Source organism: Phodopus roborovskii, unplaced genomic scaffold (genome assembly GCF_943737965.1).
Source record: "Phodopus roborovskii unplaced genomic scaffold, PHOROB, whole genome shotgun sequence".
NCBI classification, from domain to species: Eukaryota; Metazoa; Chordata; class Mammalia; order Rodentia; family Cricetidae; genus Phodopus; species Phodopus roborovskii.
The window spans coordinates 39,413,946-39,437,861 of record NW_026125295.1 but is presented as its reverse complement, the minus strand read 5'-3'; the positions used below and the strand labels follow the sequence as shown (position 1 = coordinate 39,437,861).

At 39.5% G+C, this 23,916-nt stretch overlaps 1 protein-coding gene across 1 annotated transcript; it reads right to left on the bottom strand.

Moving 5' to 3' along the window:
• Window positions 1-15,446: 15,446 nt before the first annotated feature.
• Window positions 15,447-19,783, bottom strand: LOC127212991 (cytochrome c oxidase subunit 7A2, mitochondrial). Its single transcript, XM_051173219.1, has 4 exons — window positions 19,637-19,783; window positions 18,298-18,387; window positions 16,225-16,309; window positions 15,447-15,647 (listed from the first exon to the last, which is right to left on the bottom strand). The coding sequence occupies exons 1-4, from the start codon at window positions 19,652-19,654 to the stop codon at window positions 15,589-15,591; spliced, it is 252 nt and encodes an 83-aa protein (XP_051029176.1). The 5' UTR covers window positions 19,655-19,783; the 3' UTR covers window positions 15,447-15,588.
• Between the last annotated feature and the right edge of the window lie 4,133 nt (window positions 19,784-23,916).

Here is a 23,916-nt window from a genome sequence, read left to right as displayed (position 1 = left end):
CACTTTCTCCTAACTGCTCCTGTTCATTGCTTCTTTCTCCTCAGTGAAATATCTATGCTGTGTCTTCTGCACAGGCAAACATGGTGCAGCAGGTGGTATTTTAAAACAGAACCTTAATGTGAGAGCAGTGCTTTGGCAAGAACTTTAATGTCTAAGGGGTTCAGGGAACCACACATGAACAAACTACTTCACCAGCAGTGTTCTCAGCCTTCCTAATGCTCCGATCCTTTAATACAGTTCCTTACCTTGTGGTGACCCCCAACCATAAAATTATTTCATTGTTATGTCATAACTGTAATTTTGATACTGTTATGAACTGTAATGCCAATATCTTATATACAGGATATATGTAACCCCCAAAGAGGTTGCAACCCGCAGGTTGAGAACCTTTGCTCTTGAGTCCAGAATTTCAGTATTTGATATTAATGTTTTGTTGCCAAAACAGTAGAGTGCCAATGTTGGGGAATTTGGGAGAGGAGCTTGGAAAGGTGAGGTTAATGCTCTGAAGGACTCCAAGGATAGGCTTGAGAAGTAGGCACATCTTGCCTTTTATGTCCATATCATGTCCTTTCACCTGGAAATGTGAGTGTATACTCAATGCTGCTCAGTACATGAATGTAGACCTAAGTTCCCTCCCATTTTGTTTTCTTTGGAGTGGGAGCCATGGCATATGGTCTTTTTTCATCTCTGTCAGTTGGCCTGGCAATGTTGGGTAGTCCAAGTTTGCTGTATTCAAACTTTAGAAGGTTGCAGATCCAGATATTTTGTGATAGGCATCAGCCTTCCTGGCTCTATTCCAACCCCATTCTGGAGACAGTGAGGTAATGAATTTAATGAAATCCTTAGAAGCAGGGTTCCAGAATTAACTGAAAGATCATCCATTCAGTTGACACCTGGATTGTAGTCATGGCATGGTTGATAGTGACAAGACATTGGGTAAACATCTTGTCTTCTGTGGCTCTCAGATTTTGTTGATGTAAGATGAAGGAGTTGGTCAAAAAGCCTCCCCTCCCCCCCCCCCGCCTTGGTTTTTCAAGACAGGAGACAGGGTTTCTCTGTGTTGCTTTAGAGCCTGCCCTGGAACTTCCTCTGTAGACCAAACCAAGATGGCCTTGAACTCACAGAGATCCTCCTGCCTCTGCCTCCCATCTGCTGAGATTAAAGGCAGGCAGCACCACTGCCCTAACTTTTTTTTTTTTAGATTTATTTATTATTTATAGTGTTCTGTCTGTCTGTATGTCTGCATAGCAGAAGAGAGGGCACCAGATCTCATTCTAGGTCATTCTAGGTAGTTGTGAGCCAGCATGTAGTTGTTGGGAATTGAACTCAGGACCTTTGGAAAAGCAGCCAGCACTCTTTACCACTGAGCCAACTCTCCAGCCCTGAGCCTTGTTCTCCCAATCCCATTGCTGTGTGCATTTCCATCACCAGCAGGTCAGTCTGAGCACTTAGCGCCATTGCTTTGTCAGAAGTTTATTTCAAATCTGTTAAGTGTTGATGCCATACAATATTAGCTGCAGTTCATCCAATGAAAAGACCTATTCTCATTTTTGGGTATATATGTAGTAATGCAAACTTTAGTCGGGATAAGAAAATAAAACAGCAGGTCCCTGATCCCGCTGCTCCTGTGTCCTGTTCCCATCGAGAGCACCCTTGGAGCTCTGATACACCCCCACCCATCTCCACTGCAAGCCTGCCCCCCTACACTGTGCCCTACCCTGCCCACTGTCCTGCCACTCTGTTTGAGCACTGGGACAGAGGGTGGAGCCAACAGTCCACCCTACTTCAGAGACTTCTCGGAGCCACTCTGAACAAAGGAGAACTGCCTATCCACACAGGACCAACCGTAATTTCCACCTGCTTGGTCTCTGACCCCACCTCAAGTCCTCTGCTGGAGTCCCGGGCCCCTCTCAGAGATTTGCTTATCTCTGCGGATCCACTCTGAGTTCCTGCCACAGGCAAGATCCTTGAACACCAAAGCAGGGCCTCTGCTAAAGAAAGAGGCATCAGCTGGAGAGTGCCAGTTTCCAGTGAGATCAGACTATCCTGCAGAAACTTCCCAAGTTTCAGCTCAGCCTTTGTCCTCTTACGCCAGCCATTGGCTAGAGACATTGGCTAGTGGCATCTTCTACTAGATCCTCAGCCCTGACCCCATCCCTGGGTCCCTGTCTGTGGAGAGACCTCCTATAGAGCATGGACCAACAGAGCTACAGATGTTGAACCTCTGGCCCACATAAGCCAACTAGAGAAGTACCCTAGAGAGAGGGGGAGACCCCACCAACACCTACTGGAAGAAGCTATGGGAAGAAGGCAATACAAGAGAACACCTAACAACAGAAAGACAAGCATGACACCACCAGAATCTAGGGAATCTACACCAACTAGAACAAAACACAACAACAAAGCAGAGGAAGCAGAAAGGAACGACTTAAAAATTACCATCATAAAAATGATAGAGGCCCTCAAAGAAGATATGAGAAAATCCCTTAAAGAAATGGAGGAAAAAGCAAACAAAAAAGTGGAAGAAAGGAACAAATTCCTTAAGGAAAGCAAAGAAAGTACAGAAAACCAAGAAAAAACAAGTAAGCAGGTGAACGAAATGGTTCAAGACTTGAAAACTGAAATAGAGAAAATAAAGGCAACACAAACCAAAAGAATGCTGGAAATAGAAAAACTGGGCAAAAAATCGGGAACTACAGACACAAGCATAACCAACAGAATTCAAGAGATCGAAGAGAGAATCTCAGGGTCAGAAGATAAACAAGAAAAAATAGATTCATCGACCAAAGAAAATCATAAATCCAACAAATCCTTACTTAACACAAAACATCCAGGAAATGTGGGACACCATGAAAAGGCCAAACCTAGGAATAATAGGCATAGAGGAAGGTGAGGAAGCCCAGCTCAAAGGTGCTTAAACATATTCAACAAAATCATCGAGGAAAACTTTCCAAATCTGAAGAAGGGCATGCCCATGAAAGTACAAGAAGCATACCAAACCCCAAATAGGCTGGACCAAAGAAAAAAGACCCCTCGACATATAATAATCAAAACACCTAGCATAAAGAATAAAGAAAGAATATTAAGAGCAGTGAAGGAAAAAAGGACAGGTAACATATAAAGGCAGACCTATCAAAATTACACCTGACTTCTCCATGGAAACCCTCAAGGCCAGAAGGTCCTGGAGAGATGTTATACAAGTATTAAGAGAACATGAATGTCAGCCTAGGATACTATATCCAGCAAAACTCTCAGTCACTATAGATGGAGAAAACAAAATATTTAATGACAAAACCAGATTTTCCCAATAAGTATCTACAAATCCGGCCTTCAGAAAATATTGGAAGGAAAACTCCAACCCAAGGAAGGCAACTATGCCCACAAAAATGTAGGAAACAGATAATCCAACTACACCAGAAACCAAGGGTAAAGCAGAACTAATATATTCACAATACCAATGCCAACAACAAACCTAAATCAAACAAGCATCAACAATCAAAGGACCTTACTCACCCTCAACATTAATGGTATTAACTCACCTATAAAAAGACACAGGCTAACAGAATGGATACGAACACAGAATCCATCATTCTGCTGCATACAAGAAACACATCTAAGCTTCAAAATAGACATTATCTCAGGGCAAAGGGTTGGGAAAAGATTTTCCAATCAAATGGAACCAAGAAGCAAGCAGGTGTGGCTATCCTAATATCTAACAAGTTAGACTTCAAACCAAAATTAATCAAAGGGATGAAGATGGTCATTTCGTACTCATGGCAGGAGAAATCCATCAACACAAAGTCTCAGTTCTGAACATCTATGCCCTAATACAAAGGCACCCACATTCTTAAAAGAAACACTACTAAAACTCAAAGCTCATATAAAACCTCACACACTTATAGTGGGAGACTTCAATACACGACTCTCAACACTAAACAGGACCACAAATCAGAAACTCAACAAAGAAACAAAAGAACTAACAGAAGTTATGTCTCAACTGGGGTTAACAGACATCTATAGAACATTCCAACCAAACACAAAAGAATATACCTTCTTCTCTGCTCCACATGGAACCTTCTCTAAAAGCAACCACATACTAGGTGGCATAAGAAACCTCAACAGATACAAGAGAATAGGAATAGTCCCCTGTATCTTATGGACCACCATGCTTTAAAAATAGGAATTCAACAACAACACAAATAGCAGAAAACCTGCAAACTCATGGAAACTGAACAATGTGTAATTACATCACACCTGAGTCAAAGAAGAAATAAAGAAAGAAATTAAGGACTTTCTAATATTCAACGAGAATGAGGACACAACACACCCGAACTTATGAGACACCTTGAAAACAGTGCTACCAGGGAAGTTCATTGCACTAAGTGCCAATATGAAGAAAACAGAGAATAGTCACATAAGAGAATTAACAGGACAACTGAAAGCCTTAGAAAAGAGAGAAGCAAACTCACCCCTTAGGAGTAGACACCAGGAAATAATCAACTTGAGGGCTAAAATCAACAAAATAGAAACCAGGAAAACAATACAAAAATCAATTCAACGAAGAGTTGTTTTTTTGAGAAAATCAACAAGATAGACAAACCTTTATCCAAACTAATGAAAAAGCAGAGAGAGAGAACATGCCAGTTAACAAAATCAGAAACGAAAAGAGGAACATAACAACAGACACAGAGAAAATCCAGACAATTTCCAGGTCATACTTTGAAAACCTGTATTCCACAAAAATTGAAAATCCAAAGGAAATGGACAAATTTCTGGATAACTATCACTTACCAAAATTAAATCAAGAACAGACAAACAACTTAAATAGACCTATAAATGAAATAGACCTGAAATGAAATAGAAGCAGTCATCGAAAGCCTTCCAACCAAAAAAAGTCCAGGGCCAGATGGATTCAATGCAGAATTCTACCAGACATTCAAGAAGAACTAATACCACTACTCCTCAAACTGTTCCACAAAATAGAAACAGAAGGTTCACTGCCAAACTCTTTTTATGAGGCCACAATAACCTTGGTACCCAAGCCTCACAAAGACACATCTAAGAAAGAAAACTACAGACCAATATCCCTGATGAACACCGATGCAAAATTACTCAATAAAGTACTGGCAAACCGAGTTCAAGAATACATCAGAGAAATCATCCACCATGACCAAGTAGGCTTCATCCCTGGAATGCAGGGATGGTTTAACATACGAAAATCTACCAACATGATCCACCATATAAACAAACTGAAAAAGAAAACCATATGATTATCTCCCTAGATGCTGAAAAAACCTTCGACAAAATTCAACATCCTTTCATGATAAAGGTCTCGGAGAGGTCAGAGATAACAGGAACATACCTAAACATAATAAGAGCAATATACAGCAAACCAACTGCCAACATCAAACTGAATGGAGAGAAACTTAAGCCAATTCCTCTAAAATCAGGAACAAGACAAGGCTGCCCTCTCTCTCCATATCTCTTCAATATCATACTAGAAATTCTAGCTAATGCTATAAGACAAGAAAGGAGATCAAGGGATCCAAATTGGAAAGGAAGAAGTCAAACTGTCTCTATTTGCAGATGATATGATAGTTTACATAAGCGACCCAATAAACTCTCCCAGGGAACTCCTACAGCTGATAAACACCTTTAGCACACTAGCAGGATACAAGATAAACTCAAAAAAATCAGTAGCCCTACTTTTTTCAGATGACAAAGAGACAGAGAAAGAAATCAGAGAAACACCACCCTTTACAATAGCCGCAAGCAACATAAAGTATCTTGGTGTAATGCTTACCAAACAAGTAAAAGACCTATATAATAAGAACTTTGTAAAGAAAGAAATTAAAGAATATACCAGAATATGGAAAGATCTCCCATGCTATTGGATAGGTAGGATGAACATAGTAAAAATGGCAATCTTGCCAAAAGCAATCTACAGATTCAATGCAATCCCCATTAAAATCCCACCACAATTCTTCACTGACCTTGAAAGGAAAATAATCAACTTTATATGGAAAAAGAAAAGACCCAGGATAGCCAAAACAACCTTATACAATAAAAGAACTTCAGGAGGCATCACCATTCCTGACTTTAAGCTCTACTACAGAGGTATAGTTCTGAAAACAGCCTGGCAAATGCATAAAAATAGACAGGTAGACCAATGGAATCGAATTGAAAATCCTGATATTAACCCACGCACCTATGAACACCTGATTTTCGACAAAAGAGCTAAAATTATACAATGGGGCGAAGACAGCATCTTCAACAATTGGTCCTGGCACAATTGCATGAGGGTGTGTAGAAGACTGCAGATAGACCCATGTCTGTCGCCACGCACAAAACTCAAGTCCAAATGGATCAAAGACCTCAACATCAATCCAGCCACACTGACCCTCTTAGAAGAGAAAGTAGGAGATACCCTTGAACAAATTGGTATAGGAGACCGCTTCCTGAACTTAACTCCAGGGACACAGACACTAAGAGCAACAATTAATAAACGGGACCTCTGCAAACTTAGAAGCTTCTGTAAGGCAAAGGACACAGTGGACAAGATCAAACGGCAGCCCACAGACTGGGAAAAGATTTTCACCAATCCTATATCTGACAAAGGGCTGATCTCCAAAATACACAAAGAACTCGGGAAACTAGTCAACAAAACACCAAATAACCCTATTAAAAAATGGGGTACAGAACTGACGAAAGAATTCTCAATAGAGGAAATCAAAAAGGCTGAAAGACACTTAAGAAAGTGCTCCACATCCTTAGTTATCAGGGAAATGCAAATCAAAACAACTTTGAGATACCATTTTACTCCTGCCAGAATGGCTAAAATTAGAAACACCAATGATGACTCATGTTGGAGAGGATGTGGAGAAAGGGGAACACTCCTCCACTGCTGGTGGGAGTGCAAACTCATACAGCCATTTTGGAGATCAGTATGGTGGTTCCTCAGGAAAATGGGAATTAGTTTACCACAGGACCCGGCAATCCCCCTCTTAGGCTTTTACCCAAATGATCCACATCCATGCAACAAAGACATCTATTCAACTATGTTCATAGCAGCACTATTTATAATAGCAAGAACATGGAAGCAACCTAGATGCCCCTCAATTGAAGAATGGATAATGAAGATGTGGCACATCTACACAATGGAATACTACTCTGCAGAAAAAAATAATGGCATCTTGAAATTTGCAGGCAAGTTGATGGCACTTGAAGAAACCATCCTGAATGAGGTAACCCAATCACAAAAGAGGAACATAGTATGTACTCACTCATATATGGATTTTAGACCTCCATCAAAGGATCACCAGCCTATAATTTACATCACCAGAGGAACTAGGATACAAGGTGTATTCTAAGAGATTCATATAAAGTCCCTCACAGAACCAGGAAGGGATAAATCCCCCAGAGCACAGAGGAGGGGGTGGCAGCGAATGGAGAAAACGAGGGGGAGGAAAGGAAAACACGTACGACCAGGAAGATTGAGCCTGGTTAGGGCCCTGTAAGGAATAGAATACAGGAGAGAGAGAGAGAGAACATAAAAGAGGGAACCAATATTGGTTTGAAGATAAAATTGAACACAAAGAAAGGTCTAGAGAACTACAAGACTGCCGCCAACTAACAATTTGAGCATCCATGGAAAGGCTACCATATATGCCCTTCCCGGATAGTGAGATTAACAACTAATTTATCCATGGAGCCCTCATCTAATACCTGTTGGAAACAGGAGAAAACACCCATACATAAACACTGAGTCAAACTAGAACCCAGATGCAGATGGAGAGGACAAGACCAGGCAGCAGAAACACATAGAGACAGCTTACCTGAACAAGGAGGCCCCCAGACTGATAGCTGGGAATCCAGCATGGAACTGACCCAGGCCCCCCTGAATATGGGTCTCAGCCAGAAGGACTGAGCATCTAAGGGACCTCAGACAGTGGAGCCAGGATCTATTCCTGGTGCACAAAAGGACCTTGCAAACACATCCCCCATGGAGGGATAACTGCCTTAATCTAGAGACAGGAGAGAAGTCCTAGTCCCTACTTCACATGACCTGTTAGATCTACATGACCCCAACTGGATGGCATTCCCCTACATATGGAATTGGGGTAAGGGAATGGGGGGAGGGTGGTTAGAGTGCATGTGAGAGGGCAGAGAGGGTAAAAGGGAGGGAGGGAGGAAGGGAGGGGGAACTGTGATCAACATGTAAAATAATAAATTAAATTAAAAAAAAAAGAGTATACCTGTTGGTGCAGAGAAGCTAAGTTCAGCTCTAGCATGCACATTAGGCAGCTGACAACCACCTGTAACTACAGCTCCAGGAAATCTGAAGCCCTTTCTGGACTCTGAAGGCACATGTACTCACATGTGCATATACCCATATACAGACACATACACATATAATTAAATTTTTTTAAAAATCTTAAAGAAAATTGAAATCTTTTTAAAGTGCATATATATTGTAAACACTTATATGCAAAAAATCAGTATCAAATTCTTATAAAAGTTTTCTCAAATATTATGGAATCAACTTGTACTTAGAAGAGTTCATAAACTAGTCTTTCCTTCAATAAATAATTATAGCACACAAAGTGTAGGGGAAAAAATTAGTAAATCATTGTATCTAGTATAAACATTAGAAAGAAACAGTAGTTCTTATTGTAATTTAGGGTAAACTTAAAAATGAATAGTTGTGTTCTAAAAGTACCTTGAGAAATCATTGTTGAAAATGGTGATTGCTTTCTCTTATCTATAGAGCTCTCTGAAGGCAGTTTACTACCTTAGCATGTTAGATCATGTACTGCAAGCAGTACCCAATGACAAAAGTTGTAGGGGTGTGATGTTTCTTTTAGAAAACAGATCAGATCAAGAGCTTTAATATGAAGAACTTGTTTTACCAAAAGAACAACTTTTGTGTAACAACCAATAAATACACTTCTGCATGGCTATTTGAGGTTCAAAACTCAAAACTGTCCCTCTTGCTGTCACAGAGCCTGAATTGCATTTGGAATGCTTTGTGTAGCACGTATCACCGACAGCAAAGCATGCCTGTTACTAGATGTGCTCTTAAATGGTATTTCATCAAAGAGGCAGACTTTCACATTGGCATGATCCTTACAATTTAAATTTACAGAAATATTTAATTATGTGATAGCAAGAGAAATAGTACCTTTTTCTCCATGTCCAATATTGCCCTCTTGTTGTAATATGGCTCTTTTGCAATCCCTCACAATTAAAATCAAAACAAAGAAGCAAAATAAATAAATAAATAAATAAATAAATAAAAAATAAAACAAAACAAAAAAACAGCAAAAACTGCTACTGAGTTGACCTGATTGGGCTCCAGTGGAAGTGTTTTAACTGAAATTGTTGTTTACCATAAATGCATCATGGAGTCTAGAATCCCAGCATTTCACTTGAGAGTGGACAGGTAAAGAAAAGCAAAAGAACCAAGTCAACCTTCCCTTGCAAAGTAGCTCCTGGTTATTTCAAGACAGGGTTTCTCTGTAATAGCTCCCTCCTTGCAATAGACTGCAAGGCCCTACTTGATGGGCATCTTACTTCCTTCTCTTGATCACCCACAGCAGGACCTGTTCACTACCCTGTTCTTTGAACATGGCCAGAAAACTCCAGGGTATTTCCTCTGAGTGGTTCCTTTTCCCTGAAATGTCTTTCTTCTAATACCTAATTGGCTACAAATCTATATAAGAAAATAACCATCAAGTCTCTAGTAAAAGCCTTGACAATAGATTTCAAATAGAAGATAGCAGAGAGACACAGGGATAATGACTATTGGGTATATAGAACACTGGAGATCAAAGTGCAACTAAACAATCTTCCTTAGGAGCCTCACTGGAAAGGGGAAGAAGTCTGCAGGGTTTCCTATGTGCATATACTGCTGTAAACACTATAGTACTATCTATGGAACATAGTCAATATATTTAATCAAACAACTATGAAGATAAAGTATACTTTTTCAATCACAGAAAACTGGACTTGAAATCTTATACTGCCATTTATTTCAGCTTTGTAAAGTCACAGGAGACAATTTCATTCACAAATCCAGTTTAGCAGTAACTTCATCGTAATAGTTTCAGTACATTAAATCTGGCCATGTTATCAGGCCCTAAGCAGAATATTTTAGCATAAGTTCCCTAGGAAATTTTATATAGAGTTGAATCAGATGTTTTAAACCTAGGATTCCAATTAATGGCAGGCTGAAAGGCAGGACAACCCTGAGTTGCTAGGGCAGCCTGGGCAAAACAATGAAACAATGTCTCAGGAAGCCATTTCTTGTACAACTGTTACTAGGTTAAGCCAGAGATAGTAAGTCTATGAGGTAACAATATCAAGATGAAGGTTATAGAAAACTCTAAGCTGTTCTTCCTTCTTATATGGCTTTCATATCATGTGATAAAAGTACTTTAAATCACTTATGAAAATTAACTAAAGTCCCACTTGTTTGAAAAAAATGCTACCATTATTTTCAAAACATCATCAGGGGTTCTCTTCCCCACGAGTCACTGGGGAACTTTCTCAGCTTTCAGAGACCTCTACTGTTTACTTCCTCCTGAGCTAGCATGGCACATACTACAGCCCAGTAGCCCTTTAAACTTCAGAATCTAAGACTAAAATATCAGTACTTTAAGAAAAAATTATACCACACATTCCCATGTTTTCATAGCAAAGACTAATTTGGTTATTTCTAAGGTTTTCCAAATATTTTTTTCATTTTTGTCTATAAATTTAAGCTAAAAAAAAGAAACAAAACTTACAGATTTCCCTTAATTTGACATAGGTTATTTTAAGAGTTTATCAAGATACACTCTGTAGAAGGGAAAAAAAGAAAGTTTGACTCCCTATAGTCCCCCAGATTATTTATCATGGATAAATAAGAATCTGGGAAAACAGGCTGATAGACGTTTATTCAGGGAGAAATGAGTTACAACAGAAACAGATGACTGCCAGCAGGTGCTCATCCTAAGGATGCCTCCGGATGCTATCTGTCTCTGACCAGAAAGCAAGAGGGAGCAGCTGAGGTCTGGGACCCCAGACTTAGTTCCCCCAGGTCATGTCCGCACCTGGCCCCACCCCCAATGGGCATAGTCAGTGCAACATGTGCAGGTGAGGTGCATATCTCACTACACTCCATAACTTTTATAAAATAAGTTTTTTAGCTTATGTTAAACATTGGAATAAAATCATAAAAACCCATTCTGGGTGTAGAAAAAGTATTCAGAAGCCTAATATTCTAGGACACAGTACACCAACATTTCAGCATAGAGAAAGGAAAGCAGACAGGACTCACCCACCTCCACTACTCAAGCAGTGCCAGGCACTTCACCCGGGAACAAATGGAGGGGCAGAGAGCCAAGCAATACCCTTTCAAGGGTCAACCTCAAAGAAGGCCATCTACTGATTCTTAGGTACTGAAAGTCAATTTCCTAAATAGTGTCACAATGACAGTGCTTTAGACACATTTACAGAAAAAGAACTTTAAAAAAATTATTTGTTCCCTGTAAAGTTTTTCCTCCGCCGCCGGTCTGGCCCCGCCGCTGCGCCAGCCCCAATTAACACACAGAGACTCTGTATTTGATACAATGCTGTTGGCCAGGTACTAGTTTCTTATCAGCTAGCTCTGTCTTCAGTATTAACCCATTTCTGTTAATCTACATTTTCCCACGTGGTCTTACCAGAGAGCCAGCTGCGTACTGCTCTCTCCACTCTCCATCTTGACTCCTCCTTACTACTTCCTCTTTCCTCCTTGTCTTCTAGACCCACCTATCTTCCTTTCCTATTGGCCAACAGAGCTTTATTCATTAACCAGAATGAGAAACATATATACAGAATAGCATCTCCCATCATCTACTCTTTTCTATCTAAATAAAAAGAAGGGTTTTAATCTTAACATAGCAAACAGTTATCAAGTAAGAATCACAGTTAACAATATTTAGTCCATTAACATTTAGCAAGATTAAAAGAAACTGTTCTATCATCTATCCTATATTTGTGAGTCTAAAGTCCTATATGTAACTTATCTTTAAGCCTAAGGAAAACTATAACCATAACTATCTGTCTTCAACTCCTTCAAAGACCACAGAAGTATAGTATATAAACTCTAGAAATGACAGAGACATCTTGCCTTGTCAGTCACCTGAAGTTCTTCTGTAATCTTCCGTCTTCAGCCTGTAGGCCATAGTGTCTAGGTTTAGTTTTCTCTTCAAACCAATATTGGCTCCCTCTTTTATGTACTCTCTCTCTCTCTCGTCTGCTATTCCTACCCTGACTCAATCTTCCTAGTTGCACGTGTTTGCCTCTCCTCACCCTCTCTTTCTCCCCATTCACGCCACCCCCCCACTTCCCCTGTGCTCTGGGGAACTTGTCCCTTCCCCCCTTCTGTGAGGGACTTAATATGAATCTCTTATAATACACCTGTAAGGAATAGGGTTTTTTCCACCCGTCGCCAGTCTTGCCCCACCGCCACGCCAGCCCCAAATAATGCACACTGAGACTCTGTATTAGATATAATTCTGTTGGCCAGGTACTTGTTTCTTATTGTTTAGCTCTGTCTTAAGTATTAACCCATTTCTGCTGATCTATGTATTTCTCTTACCAGGGAGCCGGCCGGCATACTGCTTTCTCCCAACTCTCCATCTTGGCTCTCCTTCCTTAATACTTCCTCTTTCCTCCTTGTCTCCTAGTCCCTCCTATCTTCATTTCCTATTGGCCAACAGTGCTTTATTCATTAACCAGTATGAGAAACATATATATATATATACATATATATATATATGTATATATATATATATGTATATATATATATATACACACACACACACACACACACACACACACACACACACACAATGACATCTCCCATCATCTCCTCTTTTCTGTTTAAATAAAAAGGGTTTTAACCCTAACATAGCAAAATATATAACACAACAGTTATCAAATAAGAATCACAGTTAACAATATTTAGTCCATTAACATTTAGCAAGATTAAAAGAAACTATTCTATTATCTATCTTATATTTGTGAGTCTAAAGTCCTATATGTAACTTATCTTTAAGCTTAACTAAGGAAAACTAACTATAACTATCTGTCTTCAACTCCTTCAAAGACCACAGAAGGATAATATATATAAACTCTAGAAATGACAGAGACATCTCACTGCCTGGTCACCCGAAGTTCTTTTGTAATCTTCCATCTTCAGCCCATAGGCCATAGTGTGTCTAGCAGACTCTTCAGCAAAGTAGGAAACCTTAAACTGTCTTCTTGTCTTGGCAGATTTAGTCACTTTTCTCGTGTCCTGCAAACTGTCTGGCAGACTCTTCCATGAAGCAGGAACTCTGTAGCAATGTCCATCTTGAATCAGCAGACACTTTTTTGTGTGTCCTGCATGTCCAGTTTATACATCACAAAGTCAAAGTCAAACAGTCCAGACAAGAGCAGTATCTTGTCCAAATGGCTAGTCTTGCTATATTGAAAGCAAACTTCATAACGTGTTTCTTCGATGTCCATCTTCCATCTTCCTTTCTGGTGCAGGTGGTATTGCCAGGAGCAGTTATGTCTCACTGTCAAGAAAAACCCTAAACCATTTTAAATGCCATATTCTGTAGGTCTTTGAAAGGTTTGAAGAATGCCTATTCATCTCAAATACATCTCTGTATATCTGAAAACCTAACTCATCTAACTATAAGTTTTAACTATTATAGGTAAAACCTAAGTTTTGACTATTATAGGTAACTATAATCTGTACTGAATTATACATTACATTTCTAAATGAGCTATGCAAACACAAGAGAAATATAGATATCACACAATTGATCTTAAATTGTATCAATAAATGAAAATCCATTCCAAAACAAAGTATTCATATCTATACCATAATTCCCTTTTTACCTTTAAAAAGAATTGGCTGTGATCATTAACCATTTATAACCAACCCCATTTAAATGAAAACAAACATTTATAAACAATATTTGGGAATTTGGGCATCATTCTTTCCAAACTACTTCCTGCTGGTAAGGGGCGCTGTCATGGGGATCCTAAGAAGATGCAGAAATCCTGGCTGTAGTCTGTAAGGCTGCCTTGTTCAAGCTGTTTTGAATGTTGGATTACCAGGAACTCTGTTTCAGGGTGTCTGGCTTGATAAAACCACATTAGTCTGGAAGGAATCCACAGCCTTTTCCCCAGTAACTTGTCAAAGCATTTTTAAAATATATAAATTGAATTGATCCAGCAGCATTTATTTTAACAGTTGTTATTTCCTCAGCAGTTAAACGATACAAAGACAATAAAATACACAAAGACAATAAAATACCATAGTGTCTAGATTTTTCCCATTTGTGGCTCTTTTATTATTGTTTCTTTTCTATTCTTTTCTACTTGTCTGTGTAACTCTTATCTGTCCTGGAATTTACTCTGCATACCAGGTTAACTTTGAAATCACAGAGATCTGCTTGCCTCGGTCTTCCAAGTTCTGGGATTAAAGGCATGTGCCAACACACCCAGTTTCTCTTTGTCTTTTAAAAACCATTTTAATTCTTTTCCTCTCCCAAGCCTACGTATATTTTTAAAACACGCTGTAAACCTTTAGAGGTTTTTCTTAATATGAGTAGGTCTTTACTGGAAATCTTCATCTTTTTGTAGCCACGAGTCTTTTATCAGGTAAACAACAACATTGCTAAAATGAAAGTCATAGTTATTTCTGCCACGGGTTTATCAAAGATAGTGGCGGGTACCTTTACCGCCAGCAGTGAGAGCTGTGCTAACCACCTTGATCTATAATGCAACCAGCAGCATGCTGCCAGCTTGGAGATGTGGTCATTGCCATTGCCAGCTCTCATACACACCAATAAATTGTGAGCAGAGTTTCTTAAAAGCCTTGCGGTTTTTTGCCGCTTATGCTGAGTCAGGAATCCTCCCTTAAAGGAGCCGCGCAAAAATCTGCTTGCTTCTGGCAAATCAGAGTCCAACCAAGAAAAATGCTGCTACCAAGAAACCTTGTCTCTGTTCTTTTTTCCACCCACCGCCAGTCTTGTCCCGCCACTGCACCAGTCCCAAATAACACACTGAGACTCTGTATTTGATATAATGCTGTTGGCCTGGTACTAGTTTCTTATCAGCTAGCTCTGTCTTAAGTATTAACCCATTTCTGTTAATCTACCTATTTCCATGTGCTTTTATCTTACCGGGGAACGGGGCAGGCGTCTTGTCTCCCCAGACTCTCCATCTTGACTCTTCCTTACTACTTCCTCTTTCCTCCTTGTCTCCTAGTCCCGCCTGTCTTCCTTTCCTATTGGCCAACAGCGCCAGTATGAGAAACATATTTACAAAATGACATCTCCCATCAGTTCCCTAAGATTTGCAAGTGCTGATCCCAAACTGGTTTATCAGTAATTTATTTTCAAGTGAAAAGGGAGACAAAGCATGGTAAAGACTGCTTTATTGGTGGCAGTTAGTACATATCAATAAATATTGATCCCCAAAGAAGAGCTCAGTTACTCATCAAACTCCTGGTCCATCGAGCGCTGGATGCAACTGAACCACAGGATGGCTGGGATGACAAAGTCAGTTCTGTTTCTTGGGAAATGAAGCCATAGCTAACTGATAGATGGCATACACTGTTCCTGAGAAACAAATGAAAACTTATTAGGAACGCTGGCATTTCAGTACATACACTTCATATTTCAGCTCAAATAATTAAAGACAAAGTTGTTGGTAAGACAAGCTTAGAGACAGGGTGTTTGCTTCTAGTGTACAAGTTCCTTGGTTTGATTTCTAATGAGATTATACATACATACATACATACACAACCCTTAATCAAACAAAAGTGCTGAAATTAAAAAAAAAAAAACTAACCTAGTTTCATCATTACTTAATTTCTATTTTTAAAAGGTAGATTGTCACAACATCCTTCAACATAATGAATGCAAACTTTTGTAAAGCCCCTATTACTGGAGGCAGGCTGGTGTGGACGTTTGGGAAGAGGGGCTGAAAACCACAAGTGACACTCACAGAAAGCTACTTCTATCAGAAAGTGTACCACAACAGTACAGAGTCAACCTGTAGTTGATAAGACTGCTTATCTGAGGTGCTGTGAGATGGCATATAGGCAGACTGCCTGAAATAAACATGGCCACAGCAAAAGCAAAGAAGGTATGTCACCACTGCCCCTGCCCTGTAAACACACAAACATGGTCTTACCACCAACTGTCAGCGCCATTGTGAGTCTGTAGAGAAGAGCATCAGATGCGCCACCCTTCAGATGCACTGGTATCCCATTATCCTCCTAGGTTAAAAAAACAAAGACATTGACACATATGTCATTTATTTCCACTTAAGAATCAGAATATTAATTATTCATATAAAATCCAACAGCTCCCATCACTCCCACAATTTAAATAATTTAAGAGGCTTATAATTTTTATTCTTTTTCTATTACTTTAAAATTATAAGCATAAAAGAAAAAAAAAGACAGCATTGCTTTCAAGCTAACTTAAGACCTAATGAGGTCTTCTTGAGGACTATACAAACAAGAGCAGGAACATTTACTCATTTACTCCTTGAATTCAACAATGTAAATATAAGGCCTGTTGATCATTAGAAAAAAGTTTTCCCCTTGTAAAAGGAGGCAGGAGGCTTTGGCTTGTAACACTAGTCCAGTATCTTTTATATCCACACAAGAATTTATTTTTACGAAACATAATGCTTTTACTTAGGAAAAAATTATAAAGCACAATAAAACAAAAATCATTCACAATCTAATTACTGACACAGGTTAACTGCTCTATTCCACTTTCCCCAAGACATATCAACTATTACCAGTATGGTAAATATCACCATTTTAATACTTATATTTACCAATTCTTCTAAGTTATGTATACTTAATATACAGAATGGCATTATGCTATATAATGATGTTATATAATATACTACTTTCAAAAACAGTTTCTTAGTCCACTTAAATCTCTCTTCAATGGCTACACAATATTCTACCAACTGAAAAATGTCTTAACTGAATTAGCCAATCCTTTAGTAATTTCTAGGTTGGGTTCCTTAAAATCTTTTATCTATTTCCTTATATATATGCATGTATTCTAAAATGTCTTAAAGAGGGTTTCTTAGATGATAAGATATGTGAGTAGTTTATAATATTTCAACTACTGGATAAACTTCTGTCCCTAATATACTCCTGCTTAGCTTATATGAAAATCCTGTGGACAGTACTATCTTTCTCCTGTTTGCCTGACAAATACAATCTATTTTAAATCTTTCTATTTAGAGCACAGGAAGTGGGGTTGCCACTCAATCTTTTTGCCTTAAAAAGTCTTAGTTACAAGAGCTGACATAGAAGTTAGTTTTTCAGTTCTATGGACAATTACAGTCAGGGTAATACAGCCTTAAGTCTATAAAACTGAAAAGACAATGACATGGTTATAACCATTCCTTGGTGACACTCCTATGTCAAGCTGGTGTATAAGTGGGAGTCCAGAAAAGGGCTGGGAGAACAGTGCTGGCAGCCTTCATGGCCTTGAAGAAACCACCACATGATAATACTTCCGTTCCACCAGCAGATAGGGAGCAGCAATGGTCCTCCATCCAGATCTGGCTCCATAAAAAGGTACAGTCCAAACCTCTTAAGTTTCCCAATCCACTAATTAGAATGTGTTTAAGGCAAAGGGAACTGAATAGAGAGGGTCAGCAGTTAGAAGTGCCTGGTGCATTCTGCAGGAGTCTTCCTTGTCCGGCTGGACAGCTATGGTGACTTGACTTGCGTTTCTTACAGACCTTCATTGATATAATCATACTTGGAAAAACTGCTCATCTGTTCCTTCTCCTTAGAGCGATAAAGGGTATACTTTTAGGGCTTGATTTCTCTCCTCAGGTCTTTTGAAGTTTCCTTAGAAATCTTCACCACCTAAGATTATTTACTATACTATTTCCTGCAGGTATGCTACACCCTATAACATCTACTGAATTTCTGCAATATATATTTTTTTTGCTTCTGGGCCTTTTATTTTCTTACTCCTAAGCAATTATTTCCCAAAGAATGCCAATTCATCATAAATTACACACACACACACACACACACACACACTCACTGATCTATGCAATTTTCCCACTTCCCCAGGTACTTCTTGGATACAGCAAATCCATAGTTATCATATGCTTGAGCTAATACAAAAGAGGCTCTAAGAAGCAGACCTCTGGATTTACTCCCTAAATCCACCTTCTGGGTTCTATTACAGGTAATGATCACCTAAAATAGTTCAGTACCTGAAACAGCTTTTGTTTCTCTGGAACCTTGTTTTCAAAATGCCGTCGCGAAGTACTGCTGATGGTCCTCTGGGTAACCTGACGGAGGGCCTGAGACAGAAAATCTGCATCTAGTAAACAAGACTTAGAGCCTAAAGAAACCTTCTAAGGCAATTTCCAATCCTTCACACAGTGAAAGGAAACTGAGTTAAAACATATCTAACTCATTAGTAATAAAGCCCAGGTTTTCTAGATATTGTCTATCCTCTGCTCTGTGTTTTACACTATGAACTGCAGTCTTCAGAAGCCATGACCTGTATAGACTGTGCCTAAAGTCAATCAGTAGCATTTCATTTTTGTTGAACAAAGCACAATGCTATACAGGAAAAAAAGGAAAAAAAATTAAAAAATAGACTACATTCAAACATTTTCATTTAGTATTCACCTACAGTGAAATCTATTCACTGAAAAATAAACCAACAAAATGTGTTGTTGCTTTTCAAGACAGGGTTTCTCTGTGTTGCCTTAGCTGTCCTGTAACTCACTCTGTAAACCAGTTTGACCTAGAACTCAGAGATCTATCTGTCTCTGCCTCCCAAGTGCTAGATTAAGGCCAGTCTCTTTTTTGTTGGGGGGGGGGCTACTCTAAAGATTCTTACTCAAAATTATTTTGCAGTGGAGGCACATGCTGGGCAAGCACCCTACCAGTTATACTCCTAGCCATCTAAGAAAATTTTAATGGCCGGCAAGTCTTGCTTTTATTTGAATCAGTAAATATGCATTCCACTCTCTAAATGGTATTGCTAAGTTAGTAAAACTGTTAAGTAATTACAAAAGAAAATCAAATCATATCTTGAATTTCTGGGGAAATACTTCACAAGCTCAGTCAGAAGTGTTAAAAGACAACTCAGAATCGCCATTACACTTCAGCAGTGAATACCCACTAAAGCCCAACCACAATTGAATAATTTAGTTCTTTAGCTTACTTCTGATGCAGCCAATAACCATGTAAACTTATATCCTTTCCCTATGACTCAAAACAAATGACAAAAGCCACTTTTCCGCCTAATGTTTCCAAGTGTCAACCCCCAACCCCTCGAGCCTATACTAGAAATACAATCTTACCAATTATCACCAGTTAATGGTAGTGACTAGGTAAGCAAATTTGGTCATGCTCTTCCCTCTACGTCTACCCAGCATCGACTAGGGGGGAGTATTCGGAAAGGTCAGGGGGAAAGGACGCGGCCAAGGTGACTCCCGCCGCGGTCTTCTACCACACATCCAGTACGGCTTTCTGTAGGGGTCCCTAAGCCTCCGTCCGGACATCCCAGCACCAGCCGAACCCCAAAAAGCGACCTACCAGCAGATTCCGCAACATCTTGGCTCAGTTGCTGCCCACCAACCGCGACTACTAAACGCCAAAAGTCGGAAATCACCGGGACGGAAACGGAACTCCCTCCTGGCATTGCGCGTGCGTCCAGAAAGAACGTTCGTTCCTAGAGGAAGAGACTCGCGCAACTGACCATAGAGAGCAGAAGCTGAGCCAGAGCGGCTACTCGCAGAAGCCGCCGCTCTATTCCTTTGGCCTCCAGTCCATCTGTACCGCCTGTCTCTGTGCGCCTGGGACAGCAACCGGACTCAGAACTAGGGCTAGAAGGAAACGCGGTCTGCGACCGAGATGCGTGATGTCTGAAGCCCTTCACTCTTTGGTGAAGTCAGTGGGACACTAGACTTTCCGGAAATTAGCTTGTCTTTTTGAGGCCTTTCTTTGAGCCATTACTTACAGACTGAAAAAAAAAGCAATGGATGTCAAAGCTACGTCGTGCAAGCTTAAAAATACAAAAGCTCCTCAACACGGATACAGTCCAGTTTGGGGGTTTGTTTTCCACAGATGAAAGCGGGGACTGTTAGTCTTTGAGCTGAGACGATACCGGAAAAGGCAGTGTTGTAGTCCACAGATATCTAGCATTTTTTCCCCACAGTTAGCTAGCACTTTGGCGGGCTAAACTCCACGAGCTGAAAGAGCTTTTTGTGTTCCCAGTCTATAAAATTGGCTGGTTTCATTATGAGTCTGGGAAATCGCTGAAAAGAGGGGAGTATATTTTTAATTGAGGTTCAATACAAATATCGACTGCATCTTTCTCGGATTAGCAGGATATTACACTATATAACTGGGGTTGGCTAATGTGCGCCTATTTTACAAATAGGCTGTGAGCGTTTTACATCAGTCCTGCTTAATTATCCCTCCTTACAACTGAGCTTATTGTCTCTGCTCACCCTCATGTGTGTACAAGTAAAAACAATCTGCACTACAACAAATATCTTTCCACCCTTTTGCAAACTTAGAAATGATCTCATTGCCATTTCAGGTAAAAGCAAATGATAAATGGGTTCAACAATGGTGAGTGAATAAAAACTGGCAATGAATGCTTAGTTCTTTCAAATCCTAAGGTATTTCTTTTTTTCATGACCTACTGAACGGGCTCTAGCAGGCGCAAACATAGCAAACATGGCTTTGGCAGGCCTTGCCCTTCTCCTTTTCCCTCTTCCTGGCTTAAGAATGGTTAGATTATGTTCCACCACCACCCCACCACCCCTTCGAGACACGGTTTCCCTGTTTAACTGATCTGGCTGTCCTGGAACTTGATTTGTAGGCCAGGCTGGCCTCAAACGAAGAGATCTACCTGCCTCTGCCTCCCATGTGCTGGGATTGAAAGCATGCACCACTGGATTACATTCTTAGAGCCAGCCACCTGGGTCTATTCCCTAATTTGGCCACTTCCTCCTCCTGGGGCGGACTACCAAAATTCAACTATCAAAGTATTGAAGTCCAGCAATCAAAAAGCTCCCTTTTGGCTCACCCAATAAATACCCAATTAAAATTAACACTTCATCCTAACATGGGTTTCCCCATTTACTTTTATAAACTGCCACTTGCCTATGGGCCGCATATGGCTCTTCTCTATCCAAAGGCAGTCTTTTATCTCTACAGAACAAATATTCCTTTCTTCTTTCCCTTTGTTCCTTTCTCCTCCCTCATTCTCTATCTCCTGTTCTTTGTCCCACTGAGGCAAATCTCCTTTGTGCTAAGAACTTTCTCTGGGGTGTCTTGTGCCAATACCTGTCCTTTTATCTACTCCGTTAATTTGCCCATTACCTAACACAGTTAAATTTAATTTTTCTTCCTTACCAAGTTTATAAACACCCATCACAACCAACTTATTTTCTAATACTTCTGAATTATTCAATGCAACCACATCTTTGAGCCTAATTACCATATATGCCAATAGCTGGGGGGTCTAGGGAATTTTCTGTTTATTTTCTGTAGTTGAAATTCCTTAGTTTGTGCTGTTTTCTCTTGTTTCACCACAGGCTATAAATTTTCCCAGGATAGACTCTATACTTATCATTCCCTAGCACTACTAAATTAGAGGTAAATCCACTCACCAACAGTGAATGCATACTGTTTGACAGTCCTAGGAATACTGACTGTCCAAAAAACTAAGAGTTCACATTAAAAAGACCTACTGTTGATACACATCTTTATAGCCTGTCCCTTAGGACAGTACAATTTTCTCTTTACTGGATCATTACATCTACAAACACATTCCATTTCTAAAAGGAGAGCACACATAGAAAATATTTACTATCCCATTCTCTTCTCCAGAATAAAAAGACCCTTTCTTTGGTCCTACTTTTTTTTTTTTTTTTTTTTAAATCACATTTTAGGCAAGCTTCTGCATTAGCAACAACAGATAACACAGCTGCTCAATTCCTTCGAGTACATTTTAATTTGGAAATAAACCACCAAGGGAAATAGCAATGTGAGTTTGAAACAAGGGGGTTTTAGTGAAGTTTCCATGTAAACCCTGCTGAAGTCCTATTTCACACTGCTCCCTTTAGTTTTTGTTTGGCCTCTCATCCGTTCAACACCAAAATTTGAAAGTATCCTACCTTTCCCTAAATGTGAACTGACATTTCCCTTAATCTCAAGTCATCCTTTAGATGTCTAATGTAGATCCTAAATTAACTTATACTTTCTATTTTTCTTATTCTTAAACCTTCTCCTCTGCAATTTTCCCCAAACATTTTACTATTACACTCTACAACCAACTGTATAGGTACAACCTCAATATCTAATCTATTTATGATCTGCAACACCATCACTGCGGGCCAACCTAATATCTTTTGCTTGGATTTCTGCAAAAGCTTAAATTTGTTTCTGTCTTTCTCTTCTGTTACTATCCAGAGTGACAGAATTTTTAAATGCTTAATATTTTCTGACAAATAGTGCCCTCCCCTCCACAAAAAGTTATTAAATATAAAAGCAAAAACAAACAAAGCCAACTAACATTTATTGGCCGCCTTCCACAGATTTGTCAGCTCCAGGGTTGTTCACTAGCTCCTTGTTCCTGCATTCTGGTTTTTTGTTTGTTTGGTCGGTTTTGGTTTTCTGAGACAGGATTTCTCTATGTAACAGTTCTGGCTGTCCTGGAACTCACTCTGTAGACAAGGCTGGCCTCAAACTCAGAGATCTGCATGCCTCCTGCATTCTGTCACTATTTGGATGGAAAATGTGGCTGAAGCCAGGTGGCAGCACACACCTTTAATCCCAACAGTTGGGAGGCAGAAGCAAGCAGATCTAGGAATTGGAGGCTAGCCTGGTCTCCACATCGAGTTCCAGGACAGCCAGGGCTATGCAGAGAAAACCTGTCTTGAACACCCCCCCCCAAAAAAAAAGGATAAAAGAAAAATGTGGCTGGAATTCACCTTGGTCTATCAAACTTTACTGACCCCTCATAAATGTCCTAGAAATTTATTACCAGGTCTCCGCATTTATCCAATGATACATAAGCTAACTTTCAAAATGGGTTCTTTTCCAAAATACCAGTTTGATGTTTACTTTGTTGATGTTTGTTCTTGTTCTTTTATATTACAAATGACTCTTTTGAGTAATGCTTACATGAGATTTAACTCCAGATTCAAAATTTTGAAGTTGATGATTGTATTCACTTTATGCATTGAGTACAAATTTAATCAAGGGACCTGTCTGAGAAACTAGAATGTCTAGTGCCCTTACTTCCAGATTACTACTATCTCACTTTATTGTATATCAAAGCTGGATTGTTTCTTAATTTTTCTCAATCAATCTTTGTGATTGTGCTTTCTGTGTTGATATTATTTTAGCTATTACTGCTGAAAGCAACACATCAAGAAAACTCTCGGCAGATGGTAGAGCATACACAAGCAGATAGTGTGGTTTGGCAAAAAGACAAATGAAGAGCTTGTTCACAGCAGAAGGCTGGCTGCCATGACTAATTTAAGTATCATTTTGAAGGTGCCTTGGAGCCATTCAAAGCTTTAAAAAGTGCAGGCTTAGAATACAAATTCCATTTTAAGATAATGCTAGCTGTAATTAAAGGCTGGAGAGGACCCAAGTTAGTAGGGCCAGAGAGTCAGAAGGTTCCGTAATAACACCAAAATGAAGGAAAGCTGAACTTCAGCAACAGCAGCAGCAGGATATAGATGAGTAGACACATATGACAGCACATTAAAAACAAGTACCTTGGAAAACCAGCAGTTTGTGATTTATTTAGGTTAAGCAGCTGAAAATTTCTAGATTAATTCATAATAGTCAGT

Bases quoted from the DNA above. Each gene is read 5' to 3' on its own strand.
- LOC127212991 (XM_051173219.1), bottom strand. The intron at 16,310-18,297 runs GTACTGAACTAT...TTTTTAACCTAG, and splicing joins AGAAACAAAAGCTGTTTCAG to GAGGATAATGGGATACCAGT. The intron at 15,648-16,224 runs GTAAGACCATGT...TTTGTTTCTCAG, and splicing joins AATGGCGCTGACAGTTGGTG to GAACAGTGTATGCCATCTAT.